Genomic DNA, 25,429 nt, shown 5'->3' on the forward strand with positions numbered 1-25,429 from the left:
AGATACAAAAGTCTGAGGTCACCGACTCAAGAACAGCTTCTTCCCTGCTGCCATCAGACTTTTGAATGGACCTACCTCGCACTAAGTTGACCTTTCTCTACACCCTAGCTATGACTGTAACACTACATTCTGCACTCTCTCCTTTCCTTCTCTATGAACGGTATGCTTTGTCTGTATAGCGCGCAAGAAACAATACTTTTCACTGTATACCAATACATGTGACAATAATAAATCAAATCAAATCAAAATCAAATTGCAGTGGTACTTTAAGCATTAATGTGCATATCTCAACCAGACTGTATCAATCACTGGTGATCATGGAAAGTCTCATAAAACATCATTGATATTACGAGGCAATTATACATAGACCAGGATGCAACTGTGGAAATATCACTTTGCAACAAAGAAACACAACTTAAAACTCAAACAGATAAAATATCTGCGGGCCGTAGACTCCTTACAGCTTTTTGCTGACATTTGAAGCATACAACACTCATCAAACCATCTTTAACTCAACTAATTCTTTGCCTAAGACTCCTGTGCCTGGGCCAAATCCAAACAGCTATCTTAATTTTCAGGAAAAGGTATCTGTCCATTTTCAAACTGGTTTGTTACAGCTTTCAGTGACAAATAGGAAAAATCTCAAAAGTAATTTCCATGTTTTCTTTTGATTTGCATTCTTCTTTTGTAGATTATCACATTTAACTAACCTGAAAATTCTTCAGTTTTTTTTTAAATAAAGCAAGTTTTCCACAATGAGCGAGTAGAATCTGGGGTGCACTGCCTGATAGGGGGATGACGAAAGATTCCATAGTGGCCCTCAGAATGGAATTGGATACTTACAGCGAAACACATTGTAGGAATATTGGGAAAGAGCGGGGATGTGGGGACTGGCTGAATCACTCCTTAAAAGAGCCAGGAAAGGCTCAATGGACCAAATGGCCTCCTTTTGTGCTGATACTATTCTATGATTCTTTGAATGGATATTGGTTGAATGAAGTGTTTCACCAGTTAATAATCATTCCGAACACAGACCAGGCAGAGGGTATGAGTGTATCCTCTTGCGGAAGTGTACTCAAGGACAGGATCCTTGCAGGAGGGTCCGCTAAGACCGTTTCAGGTCAGATAAGACAACATGTGCAGCGTTACGTCCAGCTGATCCCATCACTCCACCACCTGATGAGAGAAGACCATCACCAATTAGTTGTTAACGAACAGCCTATTCAACATGCACAGCATCACTGCTGACCTTGATCTCTTGTTCCCCGTTGTGAATTCTCCCACTTCTGACTGTACATTCATTCTTGTCAAGCTTTTTCTCTTTACATACCTAGAGAAACTTATCTCGCTTTCATACTCTATTTTCCCCTTCTCAATCAATCCCTTTGGTCCTCCTTTGCACATCATCCTCCAACCCCTTGATTTTCAGCATCAAGCAGAGCGATGGCAGCAAGCGAATACTATCTGCCCCAAGCTTCCTTTCCAGCCTCACACTATCCTGACTTGTAATTGTATCCTTAAACATCGCTGGGTCAAAATCCGGGAACCTACAAACATACAAATTAGGAGCAGGAGAAGGCCACTCAGCCCCTCAAGTCTGCTCTGCCATTCAATAAGATCTAACTGTAACCTCCCAATAACCTCTCACCTTCGATCAAGAATCTATCAAGCTCTGCCTTAAAAATGTTCAATGATTCTGCTTAGACCATAAGACCATAAGACATAGGAGCAGAATTAGGCCACTCAGCCCATCAGATCTGCTCTGCCATTCAATCATGGCTGATATGATTCACATCCCCATTCTCCTGCCTTTTCCCCATAACCCCTGACCCCCTTATTAATCAAGAACCTATCTATCTCTGTCTTAAAAACACTCAATGACCTGGCCTCCACAGCCTTCTGCTGCAAAGAGTTCCACAGGTTCACCACTCTCTGGCTGGAGAAATTCCTCCTCATCTCTGTTTCAAAGGATCGTCCCTTTAGCCTGAGGCTGTGCCCTCTGGTTCTAGTTTTTCCTACTAGTGGAAACATTCTCTCCATGTCCACTCTATCCAGGCCTCGCAGTATCCTGTAAGTTTCAATAAGATCCCCCCTTATCCTTCTAAACCCCAACGAGTACAGACCAAGAGTCCTCAACCATTCCTCATACGACAAGCTCTTCATTCCAGGGATCATTCTTGTGAACCTCCTCTGGGCTCTTTCCAAGGCCAACACATCCTTCCTTAGATATGGGGTCCAAAACTGCTCACAATAATCCAAATGGGGTCTGACCAGAGCCTTATACAGCCTCAGAAGTACATCCCTGCTCTTGTATTCTAGCCCTCTCGACATGAATGCTAACATTGCATTTGCCTTCCCAACTGCCGACTGAACCTTCCACTGCCTTTTGAGGAAGAGAATTCCAGAGACGCACAACCCTCTGGGAGAAAAAACTTCTCATGTCCATCGTATTATTCCCTTATTTTTAAACAGTAATCCCTGGTTCTAGATTCTCCCACAAAAGGAAACATCCTCTTCACGTCCACCCTGACAAGGCATCGAAGTGTGGTGACTAGGGGTCACCACACTTCGATGACCTCCACCCCACCGATCGCTGCCATACAAACCCCCAACCCCCCTCCCCTTCCCCGGACATCTCTGGGTCAGCCCTGATCTCCCCGACCGTGCACCCCTCTGGCAGTTCCAACCTCCCCACCCACCTCCGGCAGCCCCCCACCCACCCCAACGGCCAGCCCCAATCACCCCCTTCCCTCCCTCTCCCACTGATCCCAACTTCAGAGTGGCAGCGGGACTCCCACCAATGGCCCTCCGTAGGCCCCGTCCCCACAACAGGCCCCACCCCATCAGCACTGCCCCATGCCCAGTGGGCAGTGCCAAGGTGCCCCTTGGTCATTACCATTTTGCCCAGTGAGCTGTTGTAAACTCCGCTGGTGAGGGGGAGACGCCAGCGGGCCTGGAGACTTCATATTTAAATTGAATTTTTAATGTGGAAATCAACTCCGCGCTGGAAGCTGATGAGAAAACTTGGAGTCGGAGACTGCGGTGACCAGCGAGGAGCCTGTTAAATGGCCTCTGCTGATGTCTCCCGGCCCATTGCGCTCCCAGTGCAGCGCAGCGAGCTGGGAGAATCACCCCCAGCATTTAGAAGGCAATTGTATCATCAGACAAAGTCAGCATGGATTTACAAAAGGGAAATCATGCTTGATGAATCGATTGGAATTCTTTGAGGATGTAACTAGTAGTTGACTGAGGAGAACCAGTGCTTGTAGTTTATTTAGACGTTCAGAAGGCTTTCGACAACGTCTCACATAACAGACTATTATGTAAAGTTAAAGCACAAGGGATTGCAAGTGATGTCTTGAGATGGATATAAAGCTGGTTAGCAGATAGGAAGCACCTACAGGGCCCCAACTGTTCACATTATATATTAATGATTTGGAAGAGGGAACTAAATGTATTATCTCCAAATCTGCAGATGATACAAAGTTGAGTGGGAGGGTGAGCTGTGAGGAGGATGCGGAGATGCTTCAGCGTGATTTGGACAGGCTGAGTGTGTGGGCATCTGCATGTCAGATGCAGTATAATGTGGATAAATGTGAGGATATCCACTTTGGTAGCAATAATAGGAAGACAGATTATTATTTGAATGGATGCAAATTGAGAGAGGGGGATACTCAGCGAGACCTTGGTGTCCTCATGCATCAATCATGGAAAGTAAGCGTGCAGGTACAGCAGGCAGTAAAGAAGGCAAATGGTATGTTGGCCTTCATAGCGAGAGGGTTTGAGTATAGGAATAGGGATGTTTTGCTGCAATTGTATAGGGCGTTGGTGAGGCCACACCTGGAGTGTTGTGTGCAGTTTTGGTGTCCTTATCTGAGGGAGGATGTCCTTGCTATAGAGGGAGTACAGCAAAGGTTTACCAGGCTGATTCCTGGGATGGCAGGTCTGTCGGATGAAGAGAGACTAAGTCGGTTAAGATTATATTCACTGGAATTTAGAAGAGCGAGAGGGGATCTCATAGAAACTCATAAAATTCTAACAGGATGAGACAGGGTAGATTCAAAAAGAATGTTCCCGATGGTGGGGGAGTCCAGAACTAGGGGTCATAGTTTGAGGATAAGGGGTAAACCTTTTAGGACTGAGGTGAGGAGAAATTTCTTCACCCAGAATGTGTGAAATTCACTACCACAGAATGTAGTTGAGGCCAAAACGTTATTTGATTTCAAGAAAAAATAGATGTCGCTCTTGGTGCGAAAGGGATCAAGGGATATTGCGGGGGGAAGGGGTGAATCAGAATATTGAATTCGATGATCAGCTATGATCAAAATGAATGGTGGGGCAAGCTGGATGGGCCAAATGGCCTTTTCCTGCTTTTAGTTTCTTTGTTGCTATGTTTCAGAAATCTTTTAAGAACTGTTGGTAGAAATACTGCTCGCTGTGTAAAGGTATTCTTGTGTTTTAAGGCGTAATTTTCCTTTTTTATTTTAATAAATATTTAACTTTAGTTTATTAAACCATCACAATAGGTCTGAGTGTTACTTATCTTGACCAAGTAATTCCTCATAATAGATAAGGTGCAAATTGTTGTGGCAGCTGATTCAAGTTTCCCTTTGGGATTTGGACAACCTGGCACTTACCATCTCCTGAGCCATAACATTAGCCATCTCCAGAATGTTGACAGTGGGGTTTCAGTGATAGTAATGCCATTGAATGTCCCTCGCTCCTACCCTCACTCCATCTCTCCCTCCACCACTGCCTAACCTTCAGGGCTTCTCACATGTTCAGCTGCTCAACATGCAAACCCTTTGAGTCCGGGGTAAGCCCCGAGTTCTTCATTTTTAAAACGGCCATTAAATAGCTAATTACCTGGATGGGCTCCACTTCCACAAAGGTACAGACCTTTGACAGGTGATCGGTAGTTCGAATATGAGGGCAAAGGTCGTGTCAGGTACAGCTGATCAAGTGACATTGCCCCATGAAAAATATTCTGCAAGAAAATATCATGAATGGTAAGTAATTATCCATTTATAAGCACTGCCTTTGGGAGTGTTACAGACGTGTAATGCAATGAGAAGCATGTTACAGGATGGAAAACTTCGGAGTAAGGTTTCATGGATATCTGTTACAAATCTCCTCGGCACCTTCCCAAAGGCCTTGAAGTCCTTCCTTAGAGATGGTGATCAGGATTGGACACGATATTCCAAATAGGACTTAACCTTAGAAGCCAGGGCCTAATCATTAAGGCTGGGTTGACTATAACAGTCATCCCTTTGTATCAGTTTAAACTGTGAGCATTGATCTCAACACCCATTGTCTCAGCTTGAAGATTAATAAATGATGATGGGTGCATCGGGATTCTCAGTAGCACTCCGTGATCGTATAGTGGTTAGTACTCTGCCACAGTAATCTCAGTTCGAATCCGAGTCATGGCACTAAGATTTGCACTGTCGAATCTGTTTTGGAGCGGTGGCACAGTGATTAACACTGCTGCCTCACAGCGCCAAGGACCTGGGTTCAATTCCTGGCTTGGCTAACTGTGCAGAGTCTGTACGTTCTCCCCGTGTCTGCGTGGGTTTCCTCCGGGTGCTCCGGTTTCTTCGAAAGATGTGCTGGTTAGGAGCCATTGGCCCGAACAGGCACTGGGGTGTGGCAACTAGGGGATTTTCACAGTAACTTTAAGGGACGGCATGGTGGCACAGTGGTTAGCACTGCTGCCTCACAGCACCAGGGACCCGGGTTCAATTCCGGCCTCAGGTGACTGTGCGGAGTCTGCACTTTTTCCCCGTGTCTGCGTGGGTTTCCTCCAGGTGCCCCGGTTTCCTCCCACAGTCCAAAGATGTGCAGGTTAGGTTGATTAGCCATGCTAAATTCTCCCTCAGCGTCAGGGGACTAACAGGGTTATGGGGATAGGGCCTGGGTGGGATTGTTGTTGGTGCAGACTCAATGGGCTGAATGGCCTCCATTGAGGGATTGTAGGCATTGTAGGGATTCTATGATTCTATTCTACAGGCAGTCCTCAGACTCACAACACAACTGGTTCCTGAAAACCATGTTGTAAGTGAAAACGTTGGAACTGATTTTCCCCACAGGAACAATGGGGGATTGGTTCCTGAACCGAGGTCGGAAATCACTCATGGGGTCACCTGGTGGTGTAAAATGTACTTAACTCTTGGCCTGTCAAGTTACTGAGGTGACTGTTGATGCCTCCACGCCTCAGCGCAAGTTCCTCGGTTAGTGTGGGATTTATAATCAAGTCACAATCACTGTCAGTTGCCAATTTAACCTTGAACTTTTGCGTGTCTGAGTACACGTTAAATACAACGTAAGCATACAAATGTGTTCAAATCACAATAGCCATGCTAAAAAATAGTGAACAAAACACTCGCTTCCGATCTAATAAAGGTGGTTCAAGCTCTCCAGTCATACAGACGGGCGGCGCAGAACGTTGTTGCGAAGTTGAGTTTGTGAATATAGAATTTGATGTTGGTAAAGATGTAACAAATTGTATAAATGTGAGAGGGAAATAAACATTGTGTGGTCCCTTTAAAAGCTGGTGTTTTGTTTCAGTGCTTGGAGGTTAAAATGCAAAGTCCGTCCAGAGTCTAAGCTGAAACATTTATATCAAAACGTCAAGCAGTAGTCTTGACAAAAACAACTGTTTTTTTAAAATTTAGCCCAATCTATTTAAAGCAGACACTCAGCTACCAGGAATCTATAAAATGTAACTTTGATGGTGTTGGCAACATCAGAACAATTCTATTGTCGGAAAATTGATAGGTGATCACAAGGTATAAAAGAGAGTGCAGAGGGGGAAAACAGCAGAGCAACAGAAGAACTGCCACCTCTCAAGCCTTGAGAGGGAGAGAGCAGCTCCCAACTCTGCCAGCTTCAGATATCCCTTAAGAAAACGTACCATCTAACGAGCGAGAGGTACCAAATCAGAAAGAACTTACAGACAGAGAAATCAACAGAGGAACTCTAAAAGATTCCGAAAGCTACAAACCTGGTTGCATATCGAGAGTGACTGTAATAGGGTGACTTCTATTATTATATATTTTTGGTGAATGCCTGAGTATTGTATTATTTGAACAGCATTCCATTAGAATCTTATTTTATTCGGTGTGTTACTTGTTTCGTTAAAGTTCCTGGTTAGTTAAATAAATATATTGTTAAGCGTTCATTTTAAAGTGAATGTCGAGTATTTCTGTTAGTTACCCACTAAAGGTTACTGAAGGACAGTTCACACCTTCACATACACTTTTAACAGATTACGAGGTGAGGTATTCCTCTTTGGGGGATTCAGCATTACTTCTCAAAAGGTGTTCGACCTCCACATCGTAACAATGCACATGTACGAATATGCTTGTGTGGCGTTGTAAAGTCAAAACTGACACTGTAAAGTCAAAATGGGGTGTAAATTTACAAACATTTGTTGTAACTCAAATGTCATAAAGTCAGGGACTGCCTGCAGCTACATAAAAAAGGTGGACAAAATGGCTCTGACTGGGGACGGGAGATCTCAGAGAAACTTATAAAATTCTAACAGGGTTAGACAGGGTAGATTCAGAAAGAATGTTCCCGATGGTGGGGGGAGTCCAGAACTCGGGGGTCATAGTTTCAGGATAAAGGGTAAATCTTTTAGAACTGAGGTGTGGAGAAATTTCTTCACCCAGAGGGTGGTGAATGTGTGGAATTCACTACCACAGAATGTAGCTGAGGCCAAAACATCGGATTTCAAGAAGAAATTAGATATAGCTCTTGGGGCTAAAGGGATCGAGGGATATGGAATTCGATGATCAGCCGTGATCAAAATGAATGGTGGAGCAGGCTCGAAGGGCCGAATGGCCTCCTCCTGCTTCCAGTTTCTACGTTTTTATGTTTCTATCAATTCAGGCCCACTCAGCCAGCCAGTTACCCCCAAATGGGACACCAGCACTCACTGAAAAACGCAAAGAAAAACCTCCAAGATGTTTCAGTCTTTTTTTGAGGGTTTGAGGATCGAACCTAGGCAGAAGGAGCTTTAGATTCCTCTGGTGTTGGGCCAAACAATGATGAGAGAGAGTACAAGAATGAGATAGAGAATCTGCTGAACTGGTGCGGAGACAATAATCTCTCCCTCAATGTCAGTAAAACAAAGGAGATTGTCATTGACTTCAGGAAGCATAAAGGAGAACATGCCCCTGTCTACATCAATGGGAACGAAGTAGAAATGGTCAAGAGCTTCAAGTCTTTAGGTGTCCTGATCACCAACAACTTGCCCTGGTTCCCCCCATGCCGACTCCATAGTTAAGAGAGCCCATAAACGCTTCTACTTTCTCAGAAGACTAAGGAAATTTGGCATGTCCGCTACAACTCTCACCAACCTTTACAGATGCACCATAGAAAGCATTCTTTCTGGTTGTACCACAGCTTGGTATGCCTCCTGCTCTGCCCAAGACCACAAGGAACGACAGGCGTGAATGAATCACAGTCCATCACTCAAACCAGCCTCCCATCCATTGACTGTCTACACTTCCCGCTTCCTCGGCAAAGCAGCCAGCATAATTAAGGACCCCACACACACCCCGGACATTCTCTCTTCCATCTTCTTCCATCGGGAAAAAGATACAAAATTCTGAGGTCACGGACCAACCGACTCAAGAACAGCTTCTTCCCTGCTGCCATCAGACTTTTGAATGGACCTACCTCACACTAAGTTGATCTTTCTCTACACCCTAGCTATGACTGGAACACTACATTCTGCACTCTCTCCTTTCCTTCTCTATGAACGGTATGCTTTGTCTGTATAGCACGCAAGAAACAATACTTTTCACTGTATGCTAATACATGTGCCAATAATAAATCAAATCAAATCAGAAAGTGATAGATGGGATGGATGTATCTTCCCGCTGAGGTGGAGATGTGAAATAATTTCAATGAATGCTTTTTCAACCAAGTCAGTCGAATGTTGAACCGTACGGTCAGGACAGCGGAATGCAAGTCAAACTGTACAGTCTGTTCTGAGCATGTTCTGAGTACAGAGTAGTGTTCAATCCTGGCAATGAGACACCAGGGAGACGTTAAAATCCTGGAAGTGGGTGCGCGGATTGGAAACTGGATGATCTCCAATCTTAAAGGTTTGAGTGATGAGGAATGACTGAAGAGAATGAACATTCCCAAACTTCTTAACCAGTGCAATACCACACAAAGTGAAAACTGTCATAGAGGTTTACAGCATGGAAACAGGCCCTTCAGCCCAACTTGTCCATGCAGCCCAGTTTTTACCACTAAGCTAGTCCCAACTGCCTGTGTTTGGCCCATATCCCTCTAGACCCATCTTACCCAAAGATGTGCGGTTAGGTATATTGGCTATGCTAAATTGCCCCTTAGTGTCCCAGGATGTGTAGGTTAGAGGAGTTAGTGGGGTAAATGTGTGGGGTTGCAGGGCCTGGGTGGGATTGTTTTCGGTGCAGACTCGATGGGCCGAATGACCTCCTTCTGCACAATAGGATTCTATGATTTCTATGATTACCCATGTAACTGTCTAAATGCTTTTTAAAAGACAAAATTGTACCCGCCTCTACTACTGCCTCTGGCAGCTCATTCCAGACACTCACCACCGTCTGTGTGAAAAAATTGCCCCTCTGGACCCTTTTATATCTCTCCCCTCTCACCTTAAACCTATGCCCCCTAGTTTTAGACTCCCCTCCCTTTGGGAAAAGATGTTGACTATGCAGCTGATCTATGCTCCTCATTATTTTATAGACCTCTATAAGATCACCCCTAAGCTTCCTATGCTCCAGGGAAATAAGTCCCAGTCTATCCAGCCTCTCCTTATAATACTGGGAATCACATCAGAAATAGTAATTAACCATTCCCTGTGCATTATTTGGGGTTAAGCGCCTACCATCACCGTCCCAAACAGACACACTTTTTGCCCCAACTGGCTGGGGTGATAACCATTTTCAAACCTCCTATAAGATCATAAGACATAGGAGTAGAATTAGGCCACTCGGCCCATCGAGTCTGCTCCACCATTCAATCATGGCTGATATTTTTCTCATCTCCATTCTCCTACTTTTTCCACAGAACCCCTGATCCCCTTATTAATCAAGAACCTATCTATCTCTGTCTTAAAGACACTCAATGACCCGGCCTCCACAGCCTTCTGCGGCAAAGCGTTCCACAGATTCACCACTCTCTGGCTGAAGAAATTCCTCCTCATCTCGGTTTTAAAGGATCGTCCCTTCAGCCTAAGGTTGTGCGCTCTGGTTCTAGTTTTTCCTACTAATGGAAACATCCTCTCTATCCAGGCCTCACTGTAAGTTTCATAAGATCCCCCCTCATCCTTCTAAACTCCAACGAGTACAAACCCAGAGTCCTCAACCGTTCCTCATTCGACAAGCTCTTCATTCCAGGGATCATTCTTGTGAACCTCCTCTGGATCCTTTCCAAGGCCAGCACATCCTTCCTTAGATATGGGGCCCAAAACTGCTCACAGTACTCCAAATGGGGTCTGACCAGAGCCTTATACAGCCTCAGAAGTACATCCCTGCTCTTGTATTCTAGCCCCCTTGACATGAATGCTCCTACCATTAACACAATCGCTGTATTGGAATTTTCCTCTAATGTTTCGTTAGCACTGTTGCCTCACAGCGTCAGGGACCCAGGTTCAATTCCAGCCTCGGGTCACCGTCTATGTGGAGTTTGCACATTCTCCCCGTGTCTATGTGTGTTTTCTCTGGGTGCTCCGGTTTCCTCCCACACTCCAAAGATGTGCGGGTTAGATGGATTGGCCATGCTAAATTGACCCTGTGCCAAGGGCTGTGAGTCACTCCGTTCTTTTCAATGTATCGATTCGTCATTTTAGTCAGCTTTTGTCACTGCACTGATACTAACCCCTCCAGTTAGGCCAAACACTCTCTCCAGGTCTGGTGGTGTCAAGATATCACGTCCAATCACAGAGGCCTTGAAGCCTGGAGCATATTGCTCAATGCAGTCAAACACTGAGGAGAGCAAAAGACAGATTATCATTCATAGGTTAGAGCAGAGAAAATTAAACTGCTCACAAAGTTCATTTATCTTTTTCTTCTCCCCTCTAGAAGGTGCTCACTCTTGCTAGCACCCCCTAGTGATGTGATTTGATCAGCCATGATCAAAATGAATGGCGGAGCAAGCTCAAAGGGCCAAATGGAGGAGGGGGGTGATGGCCTAGTGGTTCACAACCTCAGCTAATGATCTGGGGACCCGGGTTCGAATCCCGTCATGGCAGTTGGTGGAATTTGAAATTAATTTTTAAAAATCTGGAATTAAAAAGTCTACTGATGACCATGAAACCATTCTGGATTGTCAGGAAAAACCCGTCTGGTTCACTAATGTCCTTTAGGAAAGGAAATCTGCCATCCTTACCTGGCCTGGCCTACATGTGACTCCAAAGCCACAGCAATGTGGTTGACTCTGAACCGCCCTCTGGCAACTAGGGATGGGCAATAAATGCTGGCCAGCCAGCGACACACATGTCCCACGAATGAATTTTTTAAAAATGGCCTACTTCTGCTTCTAGTTTCTATGTTTTTATTTTTCTATCAATTCAGGCCCTCTCACCCAGTCATCACCCTAGCCGAGATCGTGTAGCTCATAACAGACTATGGATTAAACCTTTCTGGCAAATGCGGCTTAACTCTGCACCGAGAAATCCCACTGGGCCGCCTCCTGGACTAGGAAAGGTTTCAGCCATCAACCTATAGCAGGAAATGTGAACACCACTGAACCAGAAAGAAATCCCATCAGAATCATCATTACCCGTCCTGAGAAATGTTACATTGCCCAGGAACTTACAAATAACAACAAGGCATCAAAACAAAAGGTCATAACTAATCTCAATGCACACACTGAGCCATTCCGACCATTTCATTAACCATCTCATGACTGAACATACAGCTCAGAGAGTCTCCGCTCCCCGACTCTGAACTCACGGCAGTGGTTAGCACTGCTGCCTCACAGCGCCAGGGACCTGGGTTCGATTCCTGGCTTGGGTCACTGTCTGTGCAGAGTTTGCACGTTCTCCCTGTGTCTGTGTGGGTTTCCTCCGGGTGCTCCGGTTTCCTCTCACAGTCCGAAAGATGTGCTGGTTAGGTGCATTTGCCATGTTAAATTTTCCCTCCGTGTACCCGAACAGGTGCCAGAATGTGGCGACTGGGGGATTTTCACAGTAACTTCATTGCAGTGTTAATGTAAGCCTACTTGTGACACTAATACATAAACTAATAAATAAACTTTTTAAATGTGGTGGAAAATTCGACTCAGGCTTCGAGGAGGCTGAGAAAACGCATACTCGGATCAGAGTCAGAAGAGCATCGGGTGCCGGCGGGCACGTTCAGGCGGTGGTTGGCATGTGGCAGTGGAGACATTTGTAGATGTAACGCCCTAACTGTGTCAGGGGTTGTGGGTTTTAAACAAAAAGAAAAGGATGTTGTTTGCACGTGTAGATTCAAACTAACAGATTTATTCTCGGAGCTTCAGAGTACAAACTAAAACCAAAACGGAAGTCTGTGCAACATCCTAATGTCATTGCATTGAATCATGTGATCAGCTCTTAAAGCAATCATACAACCACTTAAATATAAAGCAGTAGACAAGGATGAGAGTTGCCAGTGGATATTGGCAAGGGCACGGCCAATAGATGGGAAGTCAATGATGAGAGTTACTAATTTCAGGAAAAAGTTAAAAGTTAAAGTTTATTTATTATTCACAAGTAAGGTTACATTAACACTGCAATGAAGTTACTGTGAAATTCCCCTAGTCGCCACACTCTGGCGCCTGTTCGGGTCAATGCACCTAACCAGCCTATCTTTCCGAATGTGGGAGGAAACCGGAGCTCCCGGAGGAGACCCACACAGACACAGGGAGAACGTGTAAACTCCACACAGACAGTGACCCGAGGCTGGAATTGAACCTGGGTCCCTGGCGCTGTGAGGCAGCAGCGCCAACCACTGTGCCGCCCAATGTGACCAAGAGAGTGAAGGGAGAGGTTTGGAGGAATTTAGGCACAGGATTGTTGGAGTTTCAAACTTTAAAATTTACTGGTGAATATTTAAGGTAAAACACATTGCCCCCTTTAAGGGAAAAGTAAATAAATATTTGAAAGATAAGGGGACACAGGAGCTACGGCAAGAGTGTGGGATTCATTGTGGATTTGCTCTGGCAGAGAGCCAGCATGGGAACAAAAGGCTGAACCTGGCTTCCTTTGGTGCTGAAATGAACTCCTGTCATAAACAGAATGTCGCTAAAGGTTTTGAAGATCCAAATGTAATATCCATTCAAAACGCAAACAGGGTTGTAACAGAAATACTGAAATGTATTTTCATCTCCCGCACCTTACCCAAAAGCAGTGATTACAAGTGGTCGTGAAGCACTACAGCCTTTCCAGCTCCCAAAATTCAAGTTTACAAGTTTAATTATTAGCTTCACAAGTCGGCTTACGTTAACACTGCAATGAAGTTACTGTGAAATTCCCCTAGTCGCCACACTCCGGCGCCTGTTCGGGTACACTGAGGGAGAATTTGGCACGTCTTTCGGACTGTGGGAGGAAACCGGAGTACCCGGATGAAACCCACGCAGAGACAAGGAGAACGTGTAAACTCCACGCGGACAGTGACCCAAGCCGGGAATTGAACCCGGGGGGGGCGGGGGGGGGGGGGGGGGGGGCTGCTGTGAGGCAGCAGTGCTAACCACTGTGCCACCGTGCCACCCCACCACATCAACTCACTATTCAATGAGTTCAGATACATCACAGGCTGGTGAGGGCTGGGGGGGGGTTAGCTAGGCCCCAGGTGAACTGAAAGATTCTCAGCAACCCTGACTTTCAGCAAGTACGAGTCTCTGGACCAGAAAGTCCATTCGCTCCACCTAGGCATCATCAAGAACCCTGAGATAGATAGGTTCTTGATTCATAAGAGGATCAGGGAAAAGGCAGGAGAATGGGGATGAGAAAAATAGCAGCCATGATTGAATGGTGGAGCAGACTCGATGGGCCAAGTGGCCTAATTCTGCTCCTATGTCTTATGGTCTTATGGAGATAAGCTGTTAATGCAAGCCAGGGGAAAACCAACTGGGAATCTCCTGGGAATGTGAGATCAGGGACTTAAATATCCTAATTTCTCCTTACGTGGCCGGGTGTCGATGTTTGTCTGATTACACCACGGTGAAGCACCTTAGGATGGCTTGCAGCATTAAAGGTGCTATATAAATGCAAGTCATTATTGTTGTGGGTAGGGGAAGGTCCAGCTTTTCTATCCCAATGAAGGAAGGGGTCCTCCCGCCTCATTCAGTCAGTACTCCAGTGGAAAGATGGCACGAGAACCAACCCCAGAAGTTCTGCCTGTTCTAGATCTGGGTGTTAGACGTCATCCGTTTCCTGGGATGTTTTTCCCACATCCAAAGCCCAAGAGGCCGGAAGCTGTGCTGACACCTGCTGCCCGCTATACAGCCAGGAGTTGGCAATGGGCACTGCTCAGCAAGAACATGCAGGTGGCCGGAAGAGAGGGAAAAGATGTGTTCCTGCCAGGCCTCTGTGGAGGAATAATCTCACCAGCTGTCTCTTCGAAGCAAGTGCTCCGGGAAGCTTTTACATCTGTGCAGTCCCAGTCCAGCGACTCGTCTGTCAGGAGACAGTATTGAGAAATCATAGGGAACGCACCCTTGATTTCCTGATGGGCAAGGTTCTGCATCATGCAAACCATCCTCCCATCCATTGACTCTGTCTATACTTCCCGCTGCCTCGGCAAAGCAGCCAGCATAATTAAGGACCCCACGCACCCCGAACATTCTCTCTTCCACCTTCTTCCGTTGGGAAAAAGATACAAAAGTCTGAGGTCACATACCAGCCAACTCAAGAACAGCTTCTTCCCTGCTGCCATCAGACTTTTGAATGGATCTACCTCGCACTAAGTTGATCTTTCTCTACACCCCAGCTATGACTGTCACACTACATTCTGCACTCTCTCCTTCCTTCTCTATGAATGGTATGCTTTGTCTGTAGGGCGTGCAAGAAACAATAGAAACAGGGAAGATAGGAGCTGGAGGAGGCCATTCGGCCCTTTGAGCCTGCTCCGCCATTCATCACAATCATGGCTGATCATCCAACTCAATAGCCTAATCCTGCTTTCGCCCCATAACCTTTGATCCCATTCGCCCCAAGTGCTATATCCAGCCGCCTCTTGAACACATTTAATGTTTTGGCTTTTCACTGTGTACTAATACATGTGACAATAAATCAAATCAAATGAAATAAAATGCCCTCTTCTTCCTCCAAGTACCGGGTCCTAAGAGGGCATTGGCGACCATGGACTCCCATTGGATTGGTCCATGATGATGCTTGGCAAAGTACTGCAGTGGTTTGCCGTTGCCTAGTGCAGTGAGGCGAACCAGGAAACTCTCCCACTCTTATGCCCGCCATCAGCACTGGAAGGGTTTATAGGCTGATCATCACCGTCTTTGCTAACTAGCCTTACCAGAATAATCCAAGTACTGGCCAGTGCAGGGAAAAGCAGATAAAATACACAGCCAAATCCCTCAGCGGTGTACTTTGATTGAACCTTTTACAGAGCTCAGTAGCCCCACGGCAAACCCACTAATTCTAAGTGGCCATCGGGCACTCTGGTCTATTGTGCTGAATACCTCTATCAGCGTAGCGATTCCTCTCCAAATCATCCCATTCTCTTCCTCCTTGCAGATGGTACGGCGTGTACTGGGTGAAGATGGAGATGACATGGCAACCTGGTGGGGCGATGGTAGGATCCAGGATCGAGGGGATACATAACTCCAGCAATGGTCTGATTGGAAGAAGGCAAAGGAGAGATGAATTCACATCGATGGTTAACGCACCTTCCGAAGGGGTTTAATTTGTTGCAAATAGAGGCAATTTTATACAGCATACTAAATTCCAGAACTGATGGGAGGTAAGGAATCCCAAAGCAAAACAGACAATTTGGACAGAATTTCTTTAATGAATAGCTGAATATATATGGATAAAAAGAAACAAAAAAAATCAACAAAAAGATAAGCAACTAAAAACCAGTGTGAGGGAAAGCACGGTGGCACAGTGGTTTATAAAGTTTATTTATTAGTCACAAGTAAGGCTTACATTAACACTGCAATGAAGTTACTGTGAAAATCCCCTAGTCGCCACACTTCAGCGCCTGTTCAGGTCAGTGCACCTAACCAGCACGTCTTTCAGACAGTGGGAGGAAACCGGAGCACCCAGAGGAAACCCACGCAGACACGGGGAGAACGTGCAAACTCCACACAGACAGTGAACCAAACTGGGAATTGAACCCGTGTCCCTGGCGCTGTGAGGCAGCAGTGCTAAACCACTGTGACACCGTGCCGCCCAGTGGTTAGCACTGCTGCCTCACAGCATCAGGGACCCGGGTTCAATTCCAGCCTTGAGTGGCTGTCTGTGTGGAGTTTGTATGTTCTCCCCGTGTCTGCATGGGTTTCCTCTGGGTGCTCTGGTTTCCTCCCACACTCCAAAGACGTGCTGGTTAGGTGGATTGGCCATGCTAAATTGCCCCTTAGTGTCAGGGGGACTAGGGTAAATGCATGGGGTTATGGGGATAGGGCCTGGGTGGGATTGTTGTCAGTGAAGACTCGATGGGCCGAATGGCCTCTTTCTGCACTGTAGGATTCTATGAAAGAGAGAAAGAAAAAGCATTTTGTGTTTCCAGGATGTTCCAGAGTATTTCCCTGCCAGTGAGTTATACTGGGAGCCCAGTATCAAAAGGCCCTTGGGGTCCATATCTTTACTCTGCATCGTAAATGAGACCACATCATTTCATAGCTGGAATCTTGTGCTCAGGTGTAATCCTGGCTGATATTGTTACAGTTTCCAATCCTCAAACTCCAAAATGTGTAAAATCAATGAACTCGTCAAATGCCTGCTGTTATTTAAGATAAAAGCAAAATACTGCAGCTGCTGGAATCTGAAACAGAAACAGAAAACGCTGGAAAATCTCAGCAGGTCTGACAGCATCTGTGGGGAGAGAGAATAGAGCCAACATTTTGAGTCTGGATGACCCTTCGTCAGAGCTGAGAGCAGAGGTTTATACTATTGGGGTTGGGGAATGGATGGGGTGTGGAATTTACATTCCCTTTATCCAATTCCGTACCCCCTTCCCCCCCGCCACCCCAATAGTATAAATCTCTGCCGATTCTCTTTGCTCTGACGAAGGGTCATCCAGACTCGAAACGTTGGCTCTGTTCTCTCTCCCACAGATGCTGTCAGACCTGCAGTTATTTTATCTTTTGTGAAGTGAGTGGCTGTGTTCGTAGCTGGGGGGGGGGGGAGGTCGGGGAGTGCTGGGGATCACGTGGCCACATTTGCAGAATGAAAATTTTGGGGTTCAAGATGGCCCCACCTTGTTCCAAATTGCAGGCTGTATGTGGACCGTGATCTAACTAGGCCGCAGTGTACTTCTGAAGACCAGTCACTGCTGCTTGGTAGGGGAATAAAGCAGTCAAATTGGACTTGGCATAATTCCACAAAAAACATCAAGTTTTTTTAGTTTATTTATTAGTCACAAGTAAGGCTTACATTAACACTGCAATGAAGTTACTATGAAATTCCCCTGGTCATCACATTCCGGCAGTGCCTGTTCGGGTCAATGCACCCTAACCAGCACGTCTTTCAGACTGTGGGGGGAAACCGGAGCACCCGGAGGAAGCCCATGCAGATACGGGGAGAACGTGCAGACTCCACACAGTGACCCAAGCCGGAAATCGAACCCGGGTCCCTGGTGCTGTGAGGCAGCAGTGCTAACCACTGTGCCACCATGCTGCCCGCCCACTGCTCAGGGGAGCAGTTCAGCTGGTTTTTGGTGGTGATGTTTGAGAGATAAATGTTGACCAGGACACTGGGAGAACGCCTCCGCTGTGTCTATATCATTTTCACAACCAACTGCTCCAGTTGTACCTGGTGGATGGAATTCCTTGGCAGGCTTCCTCAAAAGCCTCTTTTATATAGGCCATGTCCTCACAGTTCAAATGAATGGTGCCAGCTATACGCTGGGAAGGTGGTATTCCATCATTGCTCGGTACGGCCAGGAAGTTTGGTAAGCGGTCCACAGCAACTGGCAATGTTCAAAGAGACACAATATTAGTATTGCTCAGAGAGGGCACTTTCCCTTCAAAGTTAGCACGCAGGTGTAGTTATCTGGCCCTACACTGGCTCCTCAATCATAGAATCCCTGCAGAACAGAAGGAGGCCATTCAGCCCATCACGTCTGCACCAACCATAATCCAACCCAAGCCCAATTCCCGTAACCCCACACATTTACCCTGCTAATTCCCCCGACAATAGGGTCAATTTAGCATGGCTAATCACCCTAACCCGCACATCCTGGTCTGGCAACTTGCCAGTTTTAAAATTCTCCTCTTTGTTTTCAAATGTTTCTATATCTTTGTTCAGTCCCCTATTTCTATAGCCACCTCTGGCCTCAGGACAGTGCAGAATCTCTGAGCTCCTCCAATTCTGGCCTCTTGTGCACCCCTGATTTTAATCGCTCCACCACTGGTGACCTTGCCGTCAGGTGCCGCGGACCGAAGCTCTGGAATTCCCTCCCTAAAGCTCTCCTCCTCTCGCTCTCTGTCTCTCTCTGCAATGCTCCTTCAAACTGACCTCTGACAAAGTCTGTGCCCGAATATTTCCTGTGGCTCGCTGCCAAATTTTGTTCAACAACAGTCCTGTGGAGGAATATTTTCCTATATTAAAGGTGCTACATAAATGAAAGTTTTTGTTATTGCTATTGTTCTCTATTCCATTCAAGCCTTTGTTATCATCGAATCATAGAACCCAGACAGTGCAGAAGGAGGTCATTCAGCCCATCGAGTCTGCGCTGACAACAACCCCACCCTTCTAGGTAGGGTAAATACGTGGGGTTATGGGGATGGGGCCTGGGTGGGAGTGTGGTCGGTGCAGACTCGATGGGCTGAATGGCCTCCTTCTGCATTGTGGGGATTCTATGATTCTATCCCCATAACCCCACGTATTTAGACTGCTAATCCCCCTGACACCAAGGGGCAATTTAGCATGGCCAATCCACCTAACCTACACATCTTTGACTGTGGGAGGAAACCGGAGCACCCCAAGCAGACACGGGGAAAATGTGCAAACTCCACACAGACAGTCACCCAAAGCCGGAATTGAACCTTAGGGCGCTGTGAGGCAGCAGTGCTAACCACTGCGCCACCATGGTGGGGATTAGATACACTGGCTATTGGGTTGAGCTAGCAGATGGTGCTTTATTGCTGGATCCAAGGTTCAAATACAGGTCAAAGTAATGGGGTGAACCCCAAACAATACTGGGGTTTCAGGGGTTAAATTCTGCGGCCAGGTTCCATAAATTGGCCCATACTACCCTGGAGTTCAGGGGGCATCCAATTGAAGAGTTTGAAATGCCAAAAGGATTTCATAAGAGAAGCTGGCGGACGGATCAAAGAGGCAAAATCCTGGAATAGGAGCTGGGTTGTCCAATGGTGAAATCAGGAAGAACCTTTTCACTCGGAGCAGAGTGGGAACGGGGAATTCTCCCACTGCCTCCCCCCCGCCCTGCCCCACTGCCACCCCGAGTCCCCTGAGGGCGCAGGAGACTGATTATTCCTGGGCCATCGTCAAGCACCTTCGGGATAACAATGACACCAGCCTTCCCGCCATCCCGTCACCTGTGCTCACTTCATTGAGCCCCTATCTGCCAAAGAGTCTGCATACCGTTGATTTTTGTGACAGGAGAGGTATAGTCGATGGATGAAACTTCCTTAATAAAGTCTTTTGATAGCGAATCCTGGAACAGACAGAAACCAATTTCAAATTTAAGACTTGCATTTCCATAGCGCCTTTCACACCATTTCACCATGTAGTCAGTGTTGTAATGTAGGATCCCACACTGGAACGACGGAGGTTGAGGGGTGACCTGATAGAAGTCTACAAGATTATGAGGGGCATGGACAGAGTGGATAGTCAGAAGCTTTTTCCCAGGGTGGAAGAGTCAATTACTAGGAGGCATAGGTTTAAGGTGCGAGGGGCAAGGTTTAAAGGAGATGTACGAGGCAAGTTTTTTACACAGAGGGTGGTGAGTGCCTGGAACCCGTTGCCGGGGGAGATAGTGGAAGCAGATACGATAGTGACTTTTAAGGGATGTCTTGACAAATACATGAATAGGATGGGAATAGAGGGATATGGTCCCCGGATGGGGAGGGGGTTTTAGTTCAGTCGGGCAGCATGGTCGGTGCAGGCTTGGAGGGCCGAAGGGCCTGTTCCTGTGCTGTAATTTTCTTTGTTCTTTGTTCTTGTCCTTTGTGATAATGGGCAGATAACAGGTTTCCCATGATATTGGTTGAAGTATAAATATTGGCCAGGATCCCAGGGACATTGAAACAGTGTCATGGGATCATTTGTGACCGCAGGAAAGAGTTTCCTTCAGAACTACAACCAGGAGCGTCAGCCCAGAGTTTATGCATGAGTACCTGGAGTGGATTAGACAAGAAAGGCACCTGGGAAGACTGTCCAACTTACAGCCAAGGGTGGCACGGTGGCACAGTGGTGAGCACTGCTGCCTCATAGCACCAGGGACCCGGGTTCGATTCCAGCCTTGGGTCACTGTTTATGTGGAATTTGCACGTTCTCCCCGTGTCTGCGTGGGTTTCCTCTGGGTGCTCCAGGTTCCTCCCACATTCCGAAAGACATGCTGGTTAGGTTGATCAGCCATGCTAAAATTGCCACTTAGTGTCCAAAGGTGTGTAGGTTAGGTGGATTGGTCATGGTAAATGTGTGGGGTTACAGGGATGGGGCAGGGGGGAGGCCTGGGTAAGATACTCTGGCAGAGAGTTGGTGCAGACTCGATGGGCTGAATGGCCTCTTCTGAGATGTAGGGATTCTATGATTCATAAAGCAGAGGCTGCAGACAGCCTCTACACAAACTGCCTGGTATCCATTAAAGTTAAAAAATTTTAAAGTTTATTTATTAGTGAAACAACTAGGCTTACATTAACACTGCAATGAGGTTACTGTGAAAATCACCTAATAACCACAGTCCGGCGCCTGTTCGGGTACACTGAGGGAGAATTTAGCATGGCCAATGCACCTAACCAGCACGTCTTTCGGACTGTGGGAGGAAACCGGAGCACCCGGAGAAAACCCACGCAGACACGGGTGCTTGACACCATCCAGGGCAAAGCTGATTGGCACCACACCTACAAACATCCACTCCCTCCACCACCGGCGCTAAGTAGCAGCACTGTGTACTAACTACAAGATACATGGCAGCAATTCACCAAAGATCCTTAGACAGCATCCTATGGCCTCCTGATTCCAGGAACCGTGCCTGGCTGTCCATCACAACTGCCAATTAGGCTGGAGACCAACCTCTACAGTAAAGGGAGAGCTAAAATCTCACTGAGTCTCTCGTGTTGCTGGCATGTGAGTTTACTGTTCATCTTGAATGTTCCCCCCTGACCCCTCCCCAACGATCCCGCCTTCTTTTAAATTCAATCCGGGACTCGGCTGGTGAGTGGTGGACTCCCAATCATTGAACTGTCCATTGACGTTCACAGGCTAAAGAATGGCTGCTTGAGTAATGTTATCTAGGGGTACACAGAACCCTGGAAGTTAATGAGAGGAGGAGCAAGCAAAGGGGATGGAAAAAGAGACAGAATCCAATCTCACCTTTGGTATCAGCTTGAGGAAGGTCACATGAGCAGTGGCATTGGATAAAACCACTTTGCTTCTTATCTCAGTCCCATCTTGCAACACAACTCCCTGTGCTGTCCCATTACTGTCCACTAGAATGGAGTTGACCGGCTGGTCAGCACAGAGACAGAGAGAGGGAAATGCATTAATTGACTCTGCGAAAGTTAAAAGCGTGAATATTATTAACTTTCATGTTTTATCAAAATACTGTAGACTTGGCAGCAAATCGCTCTGTGATGCCACAAGAAAGGAAGTGCGTCGCTGATATAACGGGGTTACCATCCTAAACGGAGAGGTTAAGGCACGTTGTTGAAATAGACTGGAGGGAGCTTTACCCTGTGTCTATCTACACTATAGCGCTTGTTTTGTGTGTCAGCATGAGGTGAAAAAGCAAAACGTGATTTAATTCCCCACATTTATGCTCCACAAATACCGTGCAGGAGGCCAATCAGTCCACTGCGCCTTTACCAGCCCTTTGAAAGAACTATCCAATTCGTCCCACTCATAAGAACATAAGAACATAAGAAATAGGAGCAGGAGTAGGCCATCTAGCCCCTCGAGCCTGCCCCGCCATTCAATAAGATCATGGCTGATCTGACGTGGATCAGTACCACTTACCCGCCTGATCCCCATAACCCTTAATTCCCTTACCGATCAGGAATCCATCCATCCGCGCTTTAAACATATTCAGCGAGGTAGCCTCCACCACCTCAGTGGGCAGAGAATTCCAGAGATTCACCACCCTCTGGGAGAAGAAGTTCCTCCTCAACTCTGTCTTAAACCGACCCCCCCTTTATTTTGAGGCTGTGTCCTCTAGTTTTAACTTCCTTACTAAGTGGAAAGAATCTCCCCGCCTCCACCCTATCCAGCCCCCGCATTATCTTATAAGTCTCCATAAGATCCCCCCCTCATCCTTCTAAACTCCAACGAGTACAAACCCAATCTCCTCAGCCTCTCCTCATAATCCAAACCCCTCATCTCCGGTATCAACCTCCGGTATCATCTCCACTCCCCTGCCCTTTCCCCATAACCTGGCAAATGTCCCCTTTTTGAATATTTATCCAATTCCCGTTTGAGAGTTGCTACTGAATCTGCTTCCACCAATCCTCTCCTGCAGCGCATTTCAGCTCATAACTGCCTGCTGCGCAAAAAAAAAAATTCTCCTCATCTGCACCCTCAATTATCCTCAATCTGCTAACAGACTCTGCTGCCAGTGGAAACAGTTTCTCCTTATTTATTCTATCCAAACCTCTCTGTGACACAAATGAAATGAGAGGGTGGTGAGTGTCTGGAACGAGCTGCCGGAGGTAGTAGTAGAGGCGGGTACAATTTTGTCTTTTAAAAGGCATTTAGACAGTTACACGGGTAAGATGGGTATAGAGGGATACGGGCCAAACGCAGGCAATTGGGACTCGCTTAGTGGTTTTTAAAAAAATGGACAAGTTGGGCCGAAGGGCCTGTTTCCATGCTGTAAACCTCTACGACTCTATGAGAAACAGTCAGGCAAGTAGCTGGACACTCACCTTTTCCGTAAAGATAGACGCTCCATAATCGGCAGCTGAACTGGCGATAGTTTTGCAAAGTGCTCCCATCCCACCTTCAACATAACCCCAAGCCCCCTTAATCCCCTCCAGCTCCCCCATCACGTGATGAAGCAACACGTACCTAAGATCAACAAGAGAGAAGAGAACAGTTCATGGACTTAGAAACATAGAAACATAGAAAAACTACAGCACAAAACAGGCCCTTCGGCCCCACAAGTTGTGCCGAACATATCCCTACCTTTTAGGCCTACCTGTAACCCTCCATCCTATTAAGTCCCATGTACTCATCCAGGAGTCTGTCAAAAGACCCTATTGAGTTTGCCTCCACCACCACTGACGGCGGCCGATTCCACTCGCCCACCACCCTCTGTGTGAAAGACTTCCCCCAAACATCTCCCCTGTACCTACCCCCCAGCACCTTAAACCTGTGTCCTCTCATAGCAGACATTTCCACCCTGGGAAAAAGCCTCTGAGAGTCCACCCGATCTATGCCTCTCAATATCCTATATACCTCTATTAGGTCCCCACTCATCCTACGTCTCTCCAAGGAGAAAAGACCAAGCTCCCTCAGCCTATCCTCATAAGGCATGCCACTCAATCCAGGCAACATCCTTGTAAATCTCCTCTGCACCCTTTCAATCTTTTCCACATCCTTCCTGTAATGAGGCGACCAGAACTGAGCACAGTACTCCAAGTGGGGTCTGACTCTTAACATTTGATTTGTTAATCGGCCAACCTTCATTTGACAAATATGTTTTTTTCTATACATACAATGACGGATGGATTTGAGAGAGCCTGCAAAATCCTGATACATTCTGAAAAGTTTTAAAGTTTATTTATTAATTTCACAAGTAGGCTTACATTAACACTGCAATGAAGTTACTGTGAAATCCCATAGCTGCCACACTCCGGCGCCTGTTCGGATACACTGAGGGAAAATTTAGCACGGCCAATGCACCTAACCAGCACGTCTTTTGGACTGTGGAAGGAAACCGGAGCATCCAGAGGAAACCCACGCAGACACGGGGAGAATGTGCAAACTCCACACAGACAGTGACCCAAGCCGGGAATCGAACCCGAGTCCCTGGTGCTGTGAGGCAGCAGTGCTAACCACTGTGCCACCGGGGATAAAGGGGTCTTTCTCAGGATGGCAGCTGGTGACTAGTGGTGTGCCTCAGGGGTCAGTGCTGGGACCACAACTTTTCACAATATACATTAACGATTTGGAAGAAGGAACTGAAGGCACTATTGCTAAGTTTGCAGATGATGCAAAGATATGTAGAGGGACAGGTAGCATTGAGGAAGCAGGGGGGCTGCAGAAGGACTTGGACAGGTTAGGAGAGTGGGCAAAGAAGTGGCAGATGGAATACAATGTGGAAAAGTGTGAGGTTATGCATTTTGGAAGGAGGAATGGAGGCATAGACTATTTTCTAAATGGGGAAATGCTTAGGGAATCAGAAGCACAAAGGGACTTGGGAGTCTTTGTTTAAGATTCTCTTAAGGTTAACGTGCAGGTTCAGTCGGCAGTTAGGAAGGCAAATGCAATGTTAGCATTCATGTCGAGAGGGCTAGAATACAAAAGCAGGGATGTACTTCTGAGGCTGTATAAGGCTCTGGTCAGACCCAATTTGGAGTATTGTGAGCAGTTTTGGGCCCCATATCTAAGGAAGGATGTGCTGGCCTTGGAAAGGGTCCAGAGGAGGTTCACAAGAATGATCCCTGGAATGAAGAGCTTGTCGTATCAGGAACGGTTGAGGACTCTGGGTCTGTACTCATTGGAGTTTAGAAGGATGAGGGGGGATCTTATTGAAACTTACAGGATACTGCGAGGCCTGGATTGAGTGGACGTGGAGAGGATGTTTCCATTAGTAGGAAAAACTAGAACCAGAGGGCACAACCTCAGGCTAAAGGGATGATCGTTTAAAACAGAGATGTGGAGGAATTTCTTCAGCCAAAGAGTGGTGAATCTGTGGAACTCTTTGCTGCAGAAGGCTGTGGAGGCCGGGTCATTGAGTGTCTTTACGACAGAGATAGATACGTTCTTAATCACTAAAGGATCAGGCAGGAGAATGGGGATGAGAAAAATATCAGCCATGATTGAACGGTGGAGCAGACTCAATGGGCCGAGTGGCCTAATTCTGCTCCTATGACTTATGGCCTTATG

General features: G+C 46.6%; 1 protein-coding gene across 2 annotated transcripts in view; it reads right to left on the reverse strand.

Moving 5' to 3' along the window:
- Window positions 1–248: 248 nt before the first annotated feature.
- pyroxd2 (pyridine nucleotide-disulphide oxidoreductase domain 2) overlaps window positions 249–25,429 on the reverse strand; it is a 96,717-nt gene continuing 71,536 nt past the window's right edge. For both annotated transcript variants that reach the window (XM_078223109.1, XM_078223108.1), the window contains exons 9-16: window positions 23,245–23,386; window positions 21,698–21,832; window positions 19,745–19,817; window positions 17,951–18,107; window positions 15,658–15,812; window positions 10,879–10,985; window positions 4,867–4,987; window positions 249–1,176 (exon numbers count right to left, since the gene is read on the reverse strand). In XM_078223109.1, the coding sequence (XP_078079235.1) occupies window positions 1,106–1,176; window positions 4,867–4,987; window positions 10,879–10,985; window positions 15,658–15,812; window positions 17,951–18,107; window positions 19,745–19,817; window positions 21,698–21,832; window positions 23,245–23,386 (961 nt within the window). In that variant the 3' untranslated portion in view covers window positions 249–1,105. The remainder of the gene's footprint in view (window positions 1,177–4,866; window positions 4,988–10,878; window positions 10,986–15,657; window positions 15,813–17,950; window positions 18,108–19,744; window positions 19,818–21,697; window positions 21,833–23,244; window positions 23,387–25,429) is intronic.

This window comes from Mustelus asterias, chromosome 11 (assembly GCF_964213995.1).
Source record: "Mustelus asterias chromosome 11, sMusAst1.hap1.1, whole genome shotgun sequence".
Classification (NCBI taxonomy): domain Eukaryota; kingdom Metazoa; phylum Chordata; class Chondrichthyes; order Carcharhiniformes; family Triakidae; genus Mustelus; species Mustelus asterias.